At 56.1% G+C, this 18482-nt stretch overlaps 1 protein-coding gene across 1 annotated transcript in view; it reads right to left on the bottom strand.

Annotated features, from left to right (window-relative positions):
* Positions 1–18482, bottom strand: part of LOC144721400 (plexin-A1-like) — a 136029-nt gene that overhangs the window by 61931 nt on the left and 55616 nt on the right. The window contains exon 5 of the mRNA XM_078598997.1: positions 3994–4094. Within this exon, the coding sequence (XP_078455123.1) occupies positions 3994–4094 (101 nt within the window). The remainder of the gene's footprint in view (positions 1–3993; positions 4095–18482) is intronic.

Raw genomic sequence — 18482 nt, 5'->3', positions numbered from 1 at the left:
CGCTGAAGACGGTGAAGTCACGAAGCCAGCAGTGGGGGGGACGGCTCCTGCTAAACGCGTCGTCTGCACCGTCGGGAAGTCCGACAGAGTTCTCAGGACGGCAGTTTCCTTAGAAAACCTGGACAGGTGGCAACGCTGACCCCAGCTCCCCGTCCTTGCGCGTTGGGTCGGTGAAGCGGGCAGGGGGGGCTGAGGGAGGTGGGGGGGGATGGGGGGGTGCGGTGGGGGGGGGGGGCTATCGCGCGTGCGATCGGTATCCGAGCCACGGGCGCGGGGCGAACGCCAGCGTGGGAACGTGCGAGCCTGCCGCCCCGGCCGCCGCCGCCGCCGCTACCTCGCGAAAGAAACGCTCGAAGCGTGCCGACGTTCCGGCCAACGGCCCTCCTTCAGAGCGGAGAGAGATAAAAAAAGAGATGTGGCCACAGAGACTCACGTAAAGACCCTTAGAGACTCACGCTTGGGAGGTGGCACTTTAAAACTGTGGGGGGCTTTGATTAAGGCAAAAAAAAATGTGAACTTGGAAAGTTGACAAATGGGTGTTTGAGACAACAACCACTCTTTGAGAATGGAGAGAGAGAGACGTGACTGAGGCAGAGAGAGGGAGGAGAGACGCGGCTGAGGCAGAGAGAGAGAGAATCGGCTGAGAGAGTGACCGCCTCTGGGAGAGGACCAGGTTAGAGTTGAAAAAATAAAATAAAATAACTACGAGACAAATGCGCTCTTAAGAAGCCATCAGAGACGACATTTTCGCCAACGGAATAAACCGCCGTTGTTTCTCTTCGACTGCGTTGACGTTTGGAGAGCTTTTCACGAGCGTACAGCGATCGGCAACGTGACCCCTCGGCTCGCGGCACCGTGACCTCCGGGCGTTGGGTGCCGGCTGACCTCGCGGTGTGGTCACACCCCAACAACCCCTGCCACACATCCCATACCCTGGGGTCCAACTCAGGTCGGCAAGGGTGTGGGGTGGGCGGGGGGTATGGAGGCGCTGCCCACTTGTGCCCTGATTAGCTCCCACTCTTCTCTTCTTTTGTAATTGTTTCCTCTCTCTCTCAACCGTATTCCAATCGTTGTACTAGTGAGCAGTGCACGTGCTTGTGTCAGTGGAAAGTCCTTGAAGAATAACCCCGTGTCAATACGAGAGATATCCCATCAATGGACCTCTATCCTGTCCACGGCCGTGCGCTATTCGCAAGCCCTATTCATCGCATGGTCGCATTAATAACATATTTTATTTATTCTCACAGCTTGAAGACCCCTAATAAAGTACAACATTCTCTCTTTTGTGCAGATTTTCGTGGCCGGACTGAGAACATAAAGCTCGCTCTCGCTCGAGAGCCCGGATTGAACTCTCGTGGCCAGAACTCAAATCTGAAATCCGGTACCGCCAACCGGCGCTGGCTCGGTGGCTCCGACACGGCCATTGTGAGCCCCCAAGCCGCCCGGCCCCACGCATCTCAACAGCTACGGCCGAGGCGCGAGCGCATCGCCACCGGCGCAGCAGGGAGGACAACAACAGCGGCAGCAGCAAAGGGGCAGGCGCCGGGCGGCCTTCACGAGGACAAAAGGTCGGCCCCGTCGCATTCTTGCGTCGCGCTATCGTTTCTCGGAGAGACGGGGAGAGCGGAGAGATGGGGTGAGCGGAGAGATGGGGTGAGCGGAGAGATGGGGTGAGCGGAGAGATGGGGTGAGCGGAGAGATGGGGTGAGCGGAGAGATGGGGTGAGCGGAGAAATGGGGTGAGCGGACAGATGGGGTGAGCGGAGAGATGGGGTGAGCGGAGAAATGGGGTGAGCGGAGAGATGGGGTGAGCGGGTGAGCGAGTGGAAAGAGTGGGCGAGTGGTGAGATGGGGGGAGTGGTGAGATGGGGGGAGCGGAGAGACGGGGGGAGCGCAGAGACGGGGCGAGAGAAGAGACGGAGCGAGCGCAGAGATGGAGTGAGCGGGTGAGCGAGTGGATAGAGGGAGGGGGCGAGTTTGCCGCGACACTGAGAATGTGCTCACGGAGGGGGCGTGTGTGTGTGTTTACTTGGGTGGGGGGAGTGGTGGCGCAGCGATTAGTGCACTGCGCTATAAACCCGGCAACCAAAGTTCGATTCCCGCTCACGAACAATACCAGTGACAATTATTTGAACCTTTCCTTGGTTTCCACCTCGGTCAATTCAGCCTCAAACCTGGTGCGGTATGTAAACATCTCCACTTGGGATATAAAGGCAGCCGGGCGTGGTGCTGGCCACCCACCCCTCGTGTGCCGTGCTGGCCTTCATAGGTGCTCGCTAACATAATTTGTCCCAACAGTCTGTTAAGGCTATAAGGGGGGTCTTTGTGTGCATGGGCATATGTATGTGTGTGTGTCTTTGTGTGGGGCATGTTTGTATGTATGTGTGTGTTCACATATACGTGTGTGTGTCTGTGTGAATGCGTCGGTGTACGTGTCTTTGTGTGCATTGTGAGATACTGTATAAAACCAAATTACATTGCATTGTATGTGTATGAGAGAGCCTCTGTGTAAGTGTCCACGTGTGTGTGTAAGTATGTGTGTGTCTGTTTGAGTGTGTACCACTCTAATGGAACATCTGCTCCAGTCAAAAACATTCAGGCTGGCCTGCCTACAATCCATCCTGGGTTTAACCAGGATGGATTGTGTGAGGAGCTCCCAAATCTTTGAAAGATCTGGACAAAGTCCCATCGGTGAGCTCCTCCGGCAGGCAAGGCTGCATAAGCTGGGCCATGTAGCCCGCATGCCCAGCCACCGCATGCCCAAGCAGTTTCTGTTTGGCCGCATAGAGGGGGCTAAACGGGCACGACACGGGCTGGAGAGGAGATGGAGTGATGTGGTACGGGATGATGTGGAGCTGAGTGGATTTGCCGACGACTGGTACCAGCGGTGTCAAGATCATCCTCTTTAGAGGAGGCTCATGAAGGACACTGCTACTTGGCAGTTGGCCTCCAGCAACAACGGAGGGCAGAGGAGTGACGCTCACAACAACGAGCGGAGCAATGGGCGGCTAAAATACAGCAAGTTGGCATAGTAGGGGGTACAGCTGGTGCATCTACTGGTCATCTCAGTCAGCCAACACATGGCACCTGGGTCTGTCCCAAGACCTCCTGTCAGCGAGCCTTCAACACTTCACGCCGCCTCAAAGTGCACCTGGCCTGGTACAGGCGACGTGGTGATGTCACCGTCACTTATGGGCAAATGGCGGTTGTTGTTTGTGTTTTTTTTGTGTAGATGGCCAGGCGTGGTGCTGGCAACCCACCCCCTCCGTGTGCCATGCCTGCCCTAATCGGTGCTGGCTCACAGCACATTCCCCAAAAGTGTGCGCATGTGTGTGCGTGCGTGCATGTGTGCGTGCGTGTGTGCGTGCGTGTGTGCGTGTGTATGCGTGTGTGTGCATGTGTGTGTGTGTGTGTGCGAGAATATCCTCTCTTAAAGGAATGCTTTTCAGTTGACAGCCCTTCTTCAAGATACCAACGTGAGCAAAAAAATCAATTCGAGAGATAAATTTATCGTGCGCGAATTTTGCTGAGATAATTTTTTTGCGATAATTGGAGTGATGGCAGATTTGTCCAGTGATGTTTCAAATGAGGGCACAAACAAAGAGAAAGATTCCCATAGAGCCTTAACAGACTATTGGGGCAAGTGCTGTTAGCGAGCACCTATGAAGGCCAGCACAGCACACACGTGCACAGCCTACACATACACACACGTGTAGAGCACACACACGTGTAGAGCACACACACGTGTAGGGCACACACACGTGTAGAGCACACACACGTGTAGAGCACACACACGTGCACAGCCTGTACACACACACACACACGAGTATAATGGTGGTGCAGCGGTTAGCGCGCTGCACTATGAATCCCGCGACCCGAGTTTGATTCCCGCTCTACAGCCAACACCAGCGACGATTATCTGAATCGATCCTGGGCCTCCCCCAGGTTGACTCAGCCTCAAATGAGTACCTGGGGCGGTGTGCGTGTCACTTACTTGCTGTGCAGCACGCACCACCCGCAGTGTGGGTCTCCCGAGCCCAGGCAGCTCCCGCAGCTGGTGTACTGCTCGCACTGCTCCACCGGCACCCGCGTCACCTGCGCACAGACAAAGGTCCCCCCGGCGTGACGACGGGGCAAGTGCTCCCCAACGAGTGCCTTCTCAGGCCCCAGCAGCGTGCGAAGGTCGCGGTGCGGCAGCGTCGCGCCCGGCCGCCTTTGTCTCTCCCCGATTGCCGAGTCGACGGAGGGGAGGCGCGGGGCCGGTGCGGTGGTATCCCCACTGACGTAGTGCGGTGCAGCTCATCGCGGGGCCACCGCTCCCCGTGCGTTTGTGCACATTAACAAACACAAACACATCAACGTAACACACACACCTATTGACAAAGATCTCCCAAATAGGCTCCAACAACCTATTCGGGCAAGTGCTGTTCGCGAGTAGCACCTTTGAAGGCCGGCATGGCACACGAGGGGGTGCTGATGTGTGACACATACACACACCGCACTAGATACTCATTTAATGCCGAGTCGATCTAGGGGAGGCCCTGTACCGGTTCAGATATTCGTGACCGAAGTTGGCTGTGAGCAGGAATCGACACCGGGTCGTCAGGTTCGTACCTCTTGACGCACACACACGTGCACCCACACACTTAGAAACACTCACACACATATGCATAGCCTCACCGCGATATACCAAGGGACCATTAGCGGAGAATGTCCGCCTCAAGGTACCCATCCTATCATCCGCGCTCCGCTCACCCAGCCTCATCGTAGCCACTCAAATCGAAAGCATTCTGATAAGCCGGTCCTGGGCCTCCCCCAGGTCGACTCAGCCTCAAATTAGTACCTGGTGCGATGTGTAAACATCGCCACTAAAAGAGACAAAGGCGACCGGGCGTGGTGCTGGCCACCCACCACCTTTGTGCTCCGCGCCGGCCTTAATAGGTGCTCGCTAACAGCACTCATGCCCCAAAAGATTGTACGGTGGATCTTTGTAATGTTTTGTACGTGTGAGTGAGCACCTGGGTGTGAGAGCGGTATACATTATACAAAGGTCCCCCGTATAGCCTTGTCCTCATGTTTACACACGGCTCCAGGTTAACATTTAAGGCTGAGTCGACCTAGGAGAGGCCCACAACTGGTTAATTTAGTAGTGCACTAACCACTCCACAGGACACCTCGTACAGTAAGAGGTCACCTATGAAGGCCGCCGTCACGGCACATGAGGGGTGACCAGCACCACACCCGAGGCGATGTTTACACACCGCATTTGGTAGTCACTGAGGCTGAGACGACCACGTGCGCAAAGACAAAGATCTCCATGTAGCCGAAACACATACACCCACGCACACACTCCTCCACACGCACTCCTTCCCACAAAACGCAACACACACACGCACACACTACACACTCCTCCACACACACACGCACTCCTTCCCACAAAACGCAAGACACACACGCAACACACTCCAAACACACACACACTCCGCCACACACGCACACACTCCTCCACACGTACGCACAAAGTGGCAGCGCTATCTTCCGTGCAAATCTTCCCTCCACACTGATCTCCCATCGATTTATTTTCAAGGCTGGCTGTTTCTGTTCCACTTCCTTAAAAATGCAGCGCACGTGACCATGATGACGAAGAAGACGACGAGGAGGAGGAGGAAGAAGCGGAGAGTGTTATTGTCTTCTGACACATCTCGGATACACGTTTGGAGGCTGACGTCAGTTGGATATCGGGTGTCGGTGGTCGGGCGGCTCAAAAGTGCGGACGAAACCTGCGGAGCCGGAGAGTTCCAGCGCCCAGTGCCTCGCGGCCATTCATAACCCTCTCCTCGCTCGAACGAGCACGGGGCGGTGAGGGCCGCCGTCGCTGGTGGTGGTCTCTAGTCAGCGGTGGAAATTCCACATTCCTACGTCGAGGACCAGTCAACACCATAGGACAAGCACCGGCGGCTTCCCACGACAAAAAGAAGATGATGTATCCAGTGCGAGTCGCGGCACGGGTGTCGCCCCTCTGCCTCGTGAGTCACGAGGCCCGAGCCCCCATCGACGTTCGCTCGCAGCGGGAGGTCGCCCATTCTCCTCTGCTGCACCCGCGGCCTGGAACTCAGCCACCCGTGATGTCGGCTCCCTGCCCCTCTTCCAACTGCGGGCTCGAGACCTCCCTCCTCTTCTCTGCGTATGGCCAACCCCTTCTCTCCCGCGTCTCGAGACACCACCGTGTACATCCACAATGCACTGCCGTGTACAGGACCATCGATGTTGATTTCCGACAGTGGTACTCACTTTATTGAGCCGAGGAAGGAATTAATATGAATCATGATGCTTTACGGGTATCTCACGACATTTCCAAAGATTGAACTGTGCGGGAGTGGTGGTGCAGTGGTTGGCACAGCTGTACTGTGAACCGAGCGATCCGATTCCCAGTGATGACTAACATCTTTGACGAGTGATATCCGACTTGGTTTCGGTGATACCTTCCCTTTCCCCAACCTGCACTGACCCATGTAGTGAAGTATGGTCACAAAACCTACGTGACCTTCACCCAGCATCAAAAACCCAGGGCTGTAAATTATTATAATTTTAAATTGTGTTATTGGTAGAGAGTCATATTCCCCTTGCAGATCAACAAATTGTCATGAAACAGCACGCACGAGACGTAAATTCCACCAAAACAGCACCACCTCCATCCAGCGGTGGATAGAGAATGGCTGAAAACGGTGAGAGCAACAAGAGCCGCTCTGTCGATCCGGGGCGCGCGGGGTGGAGGATGCGCGGCCCAGCCCGGGCGACATTTCAGGCTTAAATGCCGCGAGATATCACCGCGGGCAGATTCCCATCGCGACGAAGCAGCCGAGACGCATCTCATCGTCTTGGCAATTTGCCCAATTGCCGTTGACGAAGATATCGCCCGAAATCGGCAACGTTCCGCGAGGAGCGTCCACCGAGCAGAAGCGTTCGTGGGAATCGGGGACCGTGCCGCAAACCGACCAATTACAGCCGACCTCGGCCGCCTTCATCTCCAAGAAAACAAATATTTCTGCAGCCAGCGGACCACATCCAGCATCGCTCACAGCCGAGGCTACGAGTCACGTGCGACATACTGCAATCGACCGTCGACCCGGAGACATGTGTGAGGAAGTAAGCCCTGGATTTACACGTGATCCTTATGGCGGTACCCCGGGGTACCAAATAACACCAAATGGCCGAAGCAATTAAATATGTTATTTCTGGGACACTATTTTTTCCCAGAGTTGTACTTCACTCCGCGACTGGGGTACCAATGAATCCGACATCGGAGCCACACTCCGCGATGTCGAAACGCAGCGAGGACGATTGCGCCGAAACCCTGAACGTGCGCGGTACGCACCGTAGTGGTGCATCGTGCCCAGCTCGTCGAGATGAGTCAATTGCCGCATCGCCGACCATCAACAGACTAAAAGTGACTGCATCACGAACATCGTGCGAGAGCCGGGGTACTATGGTACCCCGGGGTACCGCCATGAGGTTCATATAGACCCACAGACTCACATAGAGACCCACAAACTCCCACATCGATTAATGCGGTTTGCGTGGATTTTTGTAGAATTGCAGAGATCCATAGATTTACACGTAGCTTAATTTCAGCCGGGTCTTTTCGGGTCAGTGACCATTTTTACGCACTCGACACACCACATCCAGCATACCGATCTCTCTGCCTGTGGCTGCTACTGGTCACGTGCGGCAAACTCCGGTCGACCAGCGACCCGGAGGGTTCTCGGTGAGGGATGGCGCGGTGTGGGAAGTGTTTTTGAGACAGCCCGGCTGAAGCGATGGTGGCGGCCCTACCAAACGCGACCGGCACGCCTGCCCCTGCCTTGTGTCACCCAATAATGGCCTCTGTGTAAATACAGCTGCGCCTTATCAGCGAAGCGTTAACCCTGGGGCCTGTGAAGGATGTGCGCCGGTAAATCACACGTTATCCGATTACAGCTCGTTTATATTAGTTTACAGCGACCTTAATAGGATCAGGCCGGCACAGCCACCATCCTTCCCAACCCGGTGGTGCAATCGCCTACACCCCCCCCGCACACACCCCACCCCGCCCGCGGCCAGCCCCCGACCCCACGCTCGAGAGGACAACCATCGCAGAGATGGAGCGATGAGGTCAACTCGCGTGGCAGGAATGAGATTTACAGTGCTGTTGTGCAGAACCGTGCGGAATTTGCAACAGCATGGGAAGGCCTTAATCCAGCAGTGGAGCGACCATGGCTGTTGCTGCTGATGCTGACGATTGATGTGACTGGCTGATAGAACCCCTGCGGCCGTTATAGATTCAGGGTTAAATAAATAAATCGAATCGTGAATGTGATCCTGAACCCCGCAAACAACGTGGCGATTCATCCAATCATCGTGGAGCGGATCCCGATTGGATTCTCCCCAGCGCCCACATGGAGCTCACTCCCCCAGCGGGGCAGAACGACGTTAACGGCTCAAAAAAAATCGATGCGAGCCCAACTTCTCCACCTGTCCACCCAACTTGTGATTAATCTCCGTCAAATTATCACGTTTCCGATTAAGTGGCATTCTCCCGCTCCGTCCGAGTCTTTTAATTCCCCCCTTGCATGACGCCGCCAGCGAGCGCCGGAGTTTAAATGTCCTCGGCGGTCACCCGCCAATGAGCCGGTGGAGCGCGCGCGGGCGTATGTCACGTAACCAGTTTTGAGGATTGTCGGGGGCGCAGGTCAGTCAGAAGTTATCAATTACTGTCAGCCGTGGCAGGCGGTGATAATATCAAGTGTCACGTGCGCACAAGCTCCCGCGGGCCAAAGCCGTGGAGAGAGCGACGTCGCGAGCAGCAGGGCGAGCGGACGCACGGATGCACACAGACGCACACAGACGCACGGGGATGCACGGATGCACACAGACGCACACAGACGCACGGATGCACACACAGACGCACGGACGCACGGGGAAGCACGGACGCACGGGGAAGCACGGACGCACGCGTGCACTGAGACCCGGGTGCCTGGTCACACCGGACCGCACCACTGAGAAAATCTGTGTTGGGGGTGGGATTTGTTGGGAGATACCATTGTGAACCCCCCCCCCCCCAGGCCAGGTAAAACCGACGCACGAATCGTTAATCCACCGCTGTTCAGCGATGATTGCTTCTGGTGGCTGGGCGGGGGAGCGAGCGGCTGCTAGCGGGCAGCAGTGAGTTCGAATCCTGATTGGGGGATGACGACTCAGCCCTCCCTCCGGGGTCAATGAAATAGTCATGTGGAGTTTCCACCACTGGCTCAGGGATTTAAATGGGGACTCACGCTTCAACCCCCCCCCCCCCTCCTGTGCAGCAGGAGAAGCTCGCCCATGAGTCTACCGTCGTTCCGCGGGTCATTCAACACGATGTCCGACGTTTCGTACCAGGGACCCTCTTCAGAATATGTCGTGAGACGTCAAAACGTCGGGCTCAACGGCGCATCAGAAAACACAAACACCCCATGTGTCACCGCGTGCCACCGCGTGCCACCGCGTGTTCCTGTCTCCCCGTGTGTCACCGTGTGTCACCGCGTGTCCCTGTGTCTCCCCGTGTCACCGTCGCTCAGCATGCCCGCACAAATGGGATGCAAATGTGCGGGCTTTGCGCCGATGCATGACAGCAACAAGGCGCACACATAACACTCGCGCGCGTAGTGTGCTAACCAGCACTCGCTCGCTCACTCACTCACGCACGCCCACACACTCACCTAAAGACAAAGATCCCTCGTATCGCCTTCACAGACTGCACACCAGAGGGTGTGTGGCCAGCACCACGCCCGACCGCCTTTGTCTCCCTAGTGGCGATGTTTACTACACACCACACCAGGTACTCATTTGAGGCTGATTAGACCTAGAGGAAGCCCAAGACCGATTTAAATAATCGTCTCTGGTGTTGGCCATGGGCAGGAATCGAACTCGAGTTGCTGGCTTCGTAGCGCTGAGCGCGAACCACTAGTCCACTACACTACTGCTCCCCACTCACCCACACACACACTCACCCACACACTCGCTCACCCACACACTCGCTCACCCACACAACAACAACCACCATTCGCCACTAAGTGGCGGTGACGTCACCACGACGCTTGTGCCAGACCATGTGCACCTTGAGGCCATGTGAAGTGTCGAACGCCCGCTGGCAGGTCACGGGGCAGACCCAGCAGGTGCCACGGGTCGACTGACTGAGATGACCGAGATGACTGGCTGATGCACCACCTGTGCCCCCTACTGTGCCAACTCACTCACCCACACACCCACTTACCCACACACTCACCACACTGCACTGCTCCCCTCTGGAATTCCTTGCCCTCATCATCGTCGTTTTTAATCCCACGTGTTTACAATAACCTTGCTCAAATCAAGAAACGCTGCACTCTATCATCTTTTACAGCTTGGATTCGGTGCTGTTTGTTGCTGGCCGCGAGATGTGTTGAGCCTTTGGACCTGTCGTCAGCAACTGGGTTTGAACAAAAACAAACACACGCGCACAGGTGGAGCAGGGGAGATGCGATGGCTGGCACCCCCCCACCTGCCCGCATGTTCGCGCTGGCGTGTACCCCGAGCTGCACCCAGCAGCAGCAGCAGCTCGTGACGGGACGGGGAGAGGAGCGGAGGAACCGGCCGCCCGCTCGGTGTGCAAGCACGGGGGGGCCAGCGCCGTGCGGGCCACGCGTGGCCGCGGACCGGCTCAGGTTTGGTTGGCTCCGTCGACCTCATCGATGCCGCAGAGACCCAGAGACTCGCACAGAGACCCACAGACTCGCAAAGAGACCCACAAACTCGCACAGACACCCACAGACTCGCACAGAGACCCACAGACTCGCAAAGAGACCCACAAACTCGCACAGACACCCACAGACTCGCACAGAGACCCACACACTCACACAGAGACCCACAAACTCGCACAAAGACCCACAGACTCGCAGAGACGTACACTCGTGTAGAGAGCCATATTCTCATGTAGAGACCTATAGACTCACGTAGTGCGGTGAGCGTGGTGAGCATGGTGAGTGTGGTGAGCTTGGCCAACGTGGTGAGCGTGGCCAGTGTGGTCACCGTGGTCAGCATGGCCAGCATGGCAAATGTGGTGACCGTGGTGAGCATAGCTAAGCATGGCCAGTGTGGTGAGCGTGGTGAGCGTGGTGAGCGTGGTGAGCGTGGTGAGCGTGGTGAGCGTGGCGAGTAGCCACTGATCCCTGCCCTTGCTCGCGCCCGTTCCCATGGCCACTGCCGCTGTCTTGCCCCCCCCCCCCGAAGCGGCCCCTCCTCAATTAAGCGGCGGCTAATAGGGGCGGTGTCACGTGACGTGCGGATATTGCGGCCCCGCTGACGTTGATTTATGCTCCATTAAACCCGTCACTTCGTCGCCCTCTCTTAATTACATTTTTTTCCTATTCAATAACACCACCTCTTCCTGACAGGTAGCGATAGCAATAATAAAAGCCCCTCCGCTGCAATCTGCCCACCGCCGCCGCCGTCATCCCGAGAATGTTAGCGCCAGAAAGGCGAAACCCCCCCCCCACGCGGAGGCAGAGGGGGCCTCTGGGCCCCGGCGGGGGGGGCTCCTTGGCAGCGGCGTCCCTCGGCCGCCCTCCTCGTGAAACTCCCCCGAACCTCATTCCTTGCCGTGGCCACCGCTCCGTCGGTGGCCGCGACTCCGGATCGCCTTGGGTCGCAGGCGACGTCCGGAGCCGACGCGAGGCCACTCGCGGCTCCCGGTAGTCCATGGGGGGAGGGGGGGCGGCGAGGCCGTGGCCCAGCGGTGTCGCGAGAGGCTCGTGGTTCGAATCCAGCGGGCCGCCCCGGTTATTGCCGCGGTGGTGTGTCGACCGTAAAATAGCATGCGCCTCCCGCTTCGCGCTGGACGTTAAAGATCCCGCGACGTCGTTCGCTTAAAAAAATAAAAATTATAAAGCTTGCCCACTGTGTCGGCGTCACGGTCCACATTTGAAGCATCACCCGGCCCTGTTGGCATCAGGCACGGCAACCTTCCCCGCGCGTCGCGATGACCGCCGTGCGCTCCGAGAGCGGCGCGGATACAAAGTGTGCAAAGCTGCTGCTGCTGCTGTTGTTGTTGTTATTTCTGTGTCTCTGTCCCTTGTTATCTCCCATCTCCCCCGGAGGTGCCAGCCCCGTTCGCACTGGTCCCAAGTGGGTTGTTTGTTTATTTAGAATCTCCACAAGGACGCTGCTGATTGTTCTGTGCATCACAGTCTTGCATCCAACGAGCTTTACACATCTGGCAGGTCACCAGCATTGATGCACGCGAGTCTGGCTCTCCTAACGAGGCAAGGAATTTCGAGACGGGTCCATGTATTTAATTATGTCTGAACCAAATGCTGCTTATACGATACATTCTCAGAAGGCCGTGCGGAGCGTTATTGGCCGCTTGTTTATTTTGTTACTGAGCAGTCGGTTGGCTCATCATGGCCAGCAGCAGAGGACGTCTTGGGACATCTACTCTGAGACCTCTTGGGAAGAGAGTCCTTCCCCACAGGAGGGGTTATCCGGCTCTGACCCGGGGCCAAAATCAGACAAAATGCCATCGTGTAAAACGAGCGGCCGGCTCTGCTCGTTGCTAAGCAACGTAACCAGGTGTACGGCTGAGGGTGGTGCGGGCGAGGGAGCGGGCGGGAGGGAGCGTGGCGGAGCAGCGGTAATGACATCACATAAATCATGCAAATGTCTCATTAAAATATCCTGGCGCTGCGCCGCGCGTGGATGTGCCCGGGCGCGAGTGACCGCGCGCGGTTTCATTCATCGCCGGGGCCACGCGGGCGCCAGCGCCCAATCAGCGCGCTCGCAAATCAACACACCTCGCCACGAAGACGGAGATCCCACCACGTGTAGCCTTCACCAGGCTGGTGGGGCAGGTGCCGTTGTGAGCGAGTGGCACCTATGAAGGTGTGGTGTGTGGCCAGCACCACGCTCCCACAACGCCCCTTCAGTCACCCCCAATGCTGATGATTTACTCATTTAAAGCCGAGTCGTCCTAGAGGAGGCCCAGGGCGGGTTCAAATATTTGTCACCGATATTGGCTGTAAGCGAGAATTTAATTTGGGCCACTGGGTTCGTAGCGCAGCGCACTGACCGCTCCACTACCGAACACACAAAGATCCCCCATTCATCCTTAAACGACTGTAGGAGCAAGTGCTGTTAGCGAGCAGCACCTGTGAAGGCCGGCACGGCACACGAGGCGGTGGGTGGCCAACACCACGCCGGCCGCCTTTGTCTCCCCAGTGACGATGTTGACACACCGCATCAGGCACTCGTTTGAGGCTGAGTCGACCTAGGAGAGGCCAAGGATCGGTTCAGATAATCGTCACTGATGTTGGCCGTGAGCGGGAATCGAACTCGGGTCGCGGGGCTCGTAGCGCAGCTCATTGGCCACTGCGCCACCTTTATCCACACGTGCTCACACGCGCGCACACACGCACACACACACGCACACACACGTGCGCACACGCGCGCACACCGCCCGTGGCAGTGGGGAGCGGGGGGCCATTAAATTGACGCATCGCGTGTTGGCAGAAACAGAATTCCCACAGTGGGAACCTGACCCTGCTGACGGCTACGCCCCGGCGGTGGTGACAATCATCTCGCTGAATTGGCGTTTTTTTTAATTGAAATATTTCTTCGGGCTCCGCTCCGCGGCCGGAGGAATTCCTGCAGATGTGAGCACCTCGCAGCGTCGTAAGCACGCGCACACACACACACACGTGTGAGCACACGTGCATAGCATATACAAAGATCCCCCATGTAGCCTTATTAGACGGTTAGGGCAAGTGCTGTTGGCGAGCACCTACGCAGGCTGGCACGACACACGTGGGGGTGGGTGGGTCAGCACTACGTCCGACCGCCTTTGTCTCCCCAGTGCTGATGGTTGCACACCGCAGCAGGTACTCAGTTGAGTCCAGCTAGGGGAGGCCGCAGATCGCTTCACGTAATCATCACGTGAGCTATTAGCGCACTCGTCGCGCAGAGCGCTAGCCGCGACGCTACCGCTCCCCTCTGACGCACTCGCAGAAGGCCGTGGCGGCTGATGGGATGTGTAGAGAGAGAACACCGGGGGGGGGGGAGGGTTGTGCTGGTCTCCGTGGCAAGCGAAGGATTTGCGCTTCGCGACCCCGTGGCGGATGATGGGCGGCGGTTCGATTGTGGTGGTGGTGGCTGTGGTGGTGGTGGCTGCGGTGGTGGTAGTGGTGGCGGCTTCACGGAGCCGGCGAGGTCTCGAGGAGGCCCTGCCGTGACCCCTGTGTCAGCCGTGATTTATGTCCACCCTCCCACGCTCGCTCACACGTCCATCCCCTCCCCCATTCTCCCCCTCCCTGCACCCCTCCCTCCCCCCATCATCATTCCAACGCTCGCTCAACACACACAGGGGCGTTTCACAACAACAACATGGTGGACTCTTGTTTTCCACAATTACATACGAACTGTGGAATCGACGTAATTTCTGTTCACAACGCCTTGACCATCCACTGCTGGATGAAGCCCTACTCCTCCCACCCCCACCAACGCTGCTGCGTCAGCAACAATGGCTTGTTTGGCCATACGTCACCACAGCTGGTCAGTTCGAGAGGTGAAGTGGGCTAACCCAGGATCGGGTCACTTCCCACCTGAGATGGCGGGGTTTGTGGCGCAGTGGTGGCCTCTGTGCACTAGTCACTGCGCCACCAGCACTCCCACCACGGGTCACTGCAGTTGGCAGTGCACCACGCTGTGCCGGAGACCAGCCCTGGAAGGTGATATCAAGTAACGACTTCTTAACTCACCTGAGCGGGTCTCATGGCACACAACGGATATGCTCACGTGCCTATATTTGATTGTCAATCAAACCAAAACATTTAGGTCTCAGAGCTGGACATTTGCCAAATGAAGTTTATAATTAAACTTGGTTTTCTTTAGCAGTTATTGATGACCGGGGCTGACATCACCAACATGTTACGTTTGAGAACCAAGTTGAATCGCAACTCAGTCTATGCAAGTCTATGGGTCTCTCTGTGAGTCTATGGGTGTCTATGTAAGTCAATGAGTTTATCTATGGGTGTCTATATAAGTCTATGGGTCACTCTTGCCAAAAGAGATTCCTCTATTCTCTTGAGTTCTCACCTAGCGACACAAACAAACTCGACTCGGGTCTACACAAGTCTACGGATGTCTACGTGAGGCCGCGTCTCTGTCGAAGTCTATGGGTCTCCACACAAGTCTGGCGCCACAGAGCCCCGGTGTCATCACTGTGGTTGGGAGGCCAAAACCCGGATTGGAGCCCAGGTTTCCCAGCGGAGCCGGCTCAGTGTCTCTGACCTCTGACCTCACCCGGCCACCCCTGAACACGAGCCTTTCAAACTTCACCACGACCCCTGACCACCCCGTCCCTTCAGAGGCCGGTGAGCGAGCAAGGGAACGAGAGAGCGAGAGTGAGCAGGAGAGCGTGGAATCCCGCGCTGGCGCTCCTTTGTGCCACCGGACGCGGCGGCACGCTTGAGTGTGCAGCGTGAATACGGCTCCTCGTCTAACACAGGGTCACGTGCCCAAGGGCGCCCCTGGGGAGCTCGCTCGGTGGTGGTTGTTGTGGTGGTGGTGGTGGCGGTTGTGTTGGCTGCTGCGCGGAGGTTTGAGTCACAGCAGACATAAGGAGGTTGGGGGGGGGGGCGTGTTAGACAAATGTTAAACGGCTAAATAGAATGAATAATGACACGATCTGCTTGTGTCTGCCATGCACCCGTGACGGACAAAGACCGGGAAACAATGTGATTAGTTTCGTTGTCTTTCTCCCCAGCTTTTGTGTCGCGCGATTGGATGGAACGATGGGATGGAACGATGGGATGGAACGATGGGACGGAACGATAGGATGGAACGTCCATGCAGACCGCTCGCAGCGAGCGGCGCACCACCCTGAGCGGCGAGCCGCAGACCGTCCCGCCCGAGCGCGACCTCCGAAACCTCTCGCCCGTCCACGCGAGCGCTCGGCACCGCTCCGCTTCGTGCGAGCCGCAAAAGGAATTTCGCCAAATCGAGCTATGATGATGACTCACATCCACGATGGGGACGATGAGCTGAATGGACCTGACCTGGAGTTGAACTCTCAGCCTTCTGGAGCAGGAGTTCACACCTCAGACCGCGAGCCACCGTGTTGCTTGTGCCAACTCGAGATGAGTCTAAATCAACAAAGTTGTGGACGCAACCAGACTCCGAGTGACCCTCCACAGAACGGTTTCCTCCGACAGCCCCCATTGTGTGTGCGTGGCAGAGGGGTGGCGCAGCGGTTAACGCAGCGAGGCACAAACCGGGCCATGCCCGAGTTCTGTCAGAGCCCACGGCCAACATCAGTGGCGAGTCATTTCTGGACTCATCCTGGACTCAAGAATGGAGAAGTACAGTTTGGTCAAACAAACAACACCCATACTAACAAGGTGTGGGGAGACTTAGTCGAGCAGTGGATAGAGAAAGGCTGAGAATAATTAATTATATCATTATTATACCTGAGTTGAGTGACTTCAGAAGAAGAATATAAGTAGACGCCTATGAACTCTGAACGCACGGCCACAGAAACCCTTTGGTAACCGCACGAACAGAGATGTGTTCCCTGCCCCCAACACAGTGCCGGAATCTCACACACGATCAGGAGACGTACTCCGACCCCGCACGCCAAGAGAGAAATATTCAAAATATTGCGTCTTGCAACCGCAAACACAAAAGCAGCTTCGTCACCACCACCGCCACCTCCAGAGCCACCGCCAGAGCCGCCGCCCACCATCTCAGCTTCCACTCGCTCGCCTGCTCGAGCCGCCCTCGTTTACAATTCTTGCGTGAAGCGTGAAGGAATTGCAACAATCCAAGCGAGGCCGTGACTCGCACCGTGAGCCCACAGACCCATCATTTGGGTAACAATTCCATCACCACCACCATCGCCGTCATCGTCTTCAACCACCTCTCTGTTTCCTGCTCGTAACACTCGCCGCTCGGTACGGTGTCCGACGTTTCGCTACGCACGCTTCTTCAGATAATCGAATGGAGCTTTTTTCAGCTCCTGAAGAAGCGTCAATCGGGTGCAACGAAACATCGGACCTCACACCGTGCAACCCAGACACTAATCGGACGCGATGCACGCGAGGGTATCATCGATCGTCATCATCGCCATCGCGCGTGACGGCCTATCCACTGCTCGATTTCAGTCCCTCGGCAACATCATCCCTCGGCCTCGTGGTGCCACGAGACATCTCGTTGCCGCGTGTCAGCTGATCTCACCTCTCCATCCCCACCTCCTTTGGCTGTCATTCCACGATGAGTCTCGTCCACCGGTCATCGTCCCTTCTGGCTATGACGCGTCCCGCACGAGCCCCGCTCACTTTGCTCCACACTGACGACAACAGCTCTGCGGTGTTTCTGTGCCCCGATCCGTGCGGTCTTCTCTCTGTCTCTCAGTGAATTCCACGCCGCTCTGTGCACAACCGATCTGTTCCAATCTGCATACATCCTAGCCGGTGTAGGGATCGGTATCATCTCGCCAAAGCTGCACTCGTGATACTGCGGTGGTGTCTACAAGGTACACCCACAATAATATACAATAACACAGGATTAACACGGATAGGCAGAGCTTCTACTCGAGTTATAGTGCCTTATGCTAATGGTCTGAATGCTATGTTAGTCTATGGAAATGTTTATAAATATGTGGGTCTCTCTGTGATTCTGTCGCTCTCTATGCGAGTCTGCGGATCTCTGTGTGGGTCCATGGATCTCTGTATAAGCCTGTGGGTCTCTACGTGAGTCTGTGTCTGTTATGCCAGTGTAGCGGCGAGTTATAATTAATCCCTGGGTATACCACGACCACCACCACCACATATTGGAGGAAGGGCCTTTGCTATTGAGGCCCCCAGGGTCTGGAAGGCAATTGCCAATAAACTGCAACTTGGATCACTACCTCTGAGATCTTCACTCAAAACTGCTCTAGAGGAGTTGTACACCCCTAGCTGCCACTGCTATTTAGTGGCCTAAAATCAAATGTTTCGCTCCGGATGAGCGCTGCAAAGTATGATCTGTGTTTTGATTTAGCGTGCTGATATTAAAGGCGCATTGAAAAATGTTGATACTCCGACTGATGCTCCTGCTGTTGTGGAGTGACTCATGCAGCCAGCTGTGGCTGCAGAGTTTGGTGGTACATGTTGTTTACGTCGTTTATTGTGAAAATTCGGTCACAGTTCCTATGACCACTGTTTCATTGCTTTTATGGCTTTATTTTGGTGATTTTCGAAAAGTTTTTTGGTTTGCCCATGTTTGTTTGTTGTAGTACTGAGTTAGACTGATGACCTTAATCTAAGTTGTCTTGTGGTTGTTGTTGTTGTTGTTTGACTTGCATCCCACTGGGATTTTTGCACACAGTGTTGGTGTACGGTCCTTTTTCTGCAATATTTTGCTGTCTTTTCTTGGATTTTCTGTTTGCACATAGTAACTTTA

The sequence above is a fragment of the Lampetra planeri genome, chromosome 11 (assembly GCF_965212315.1).
Source record: "Lampetra planeri chromosome 11, kcLamPlan1.2.h2, whole genome shotgun sequence".
NCBI lineage: Eukaryota > Metazoa > Chordata > Hyperoartia > Petromyzontiformes > Petromyzontidae > Lampetra > Lampetra planeri.
The sequence above is the reverse complement of the archived record's forward strand: the minus strand, read 5'-3'. Positions and strand labels throughout refer to the sequence as shown.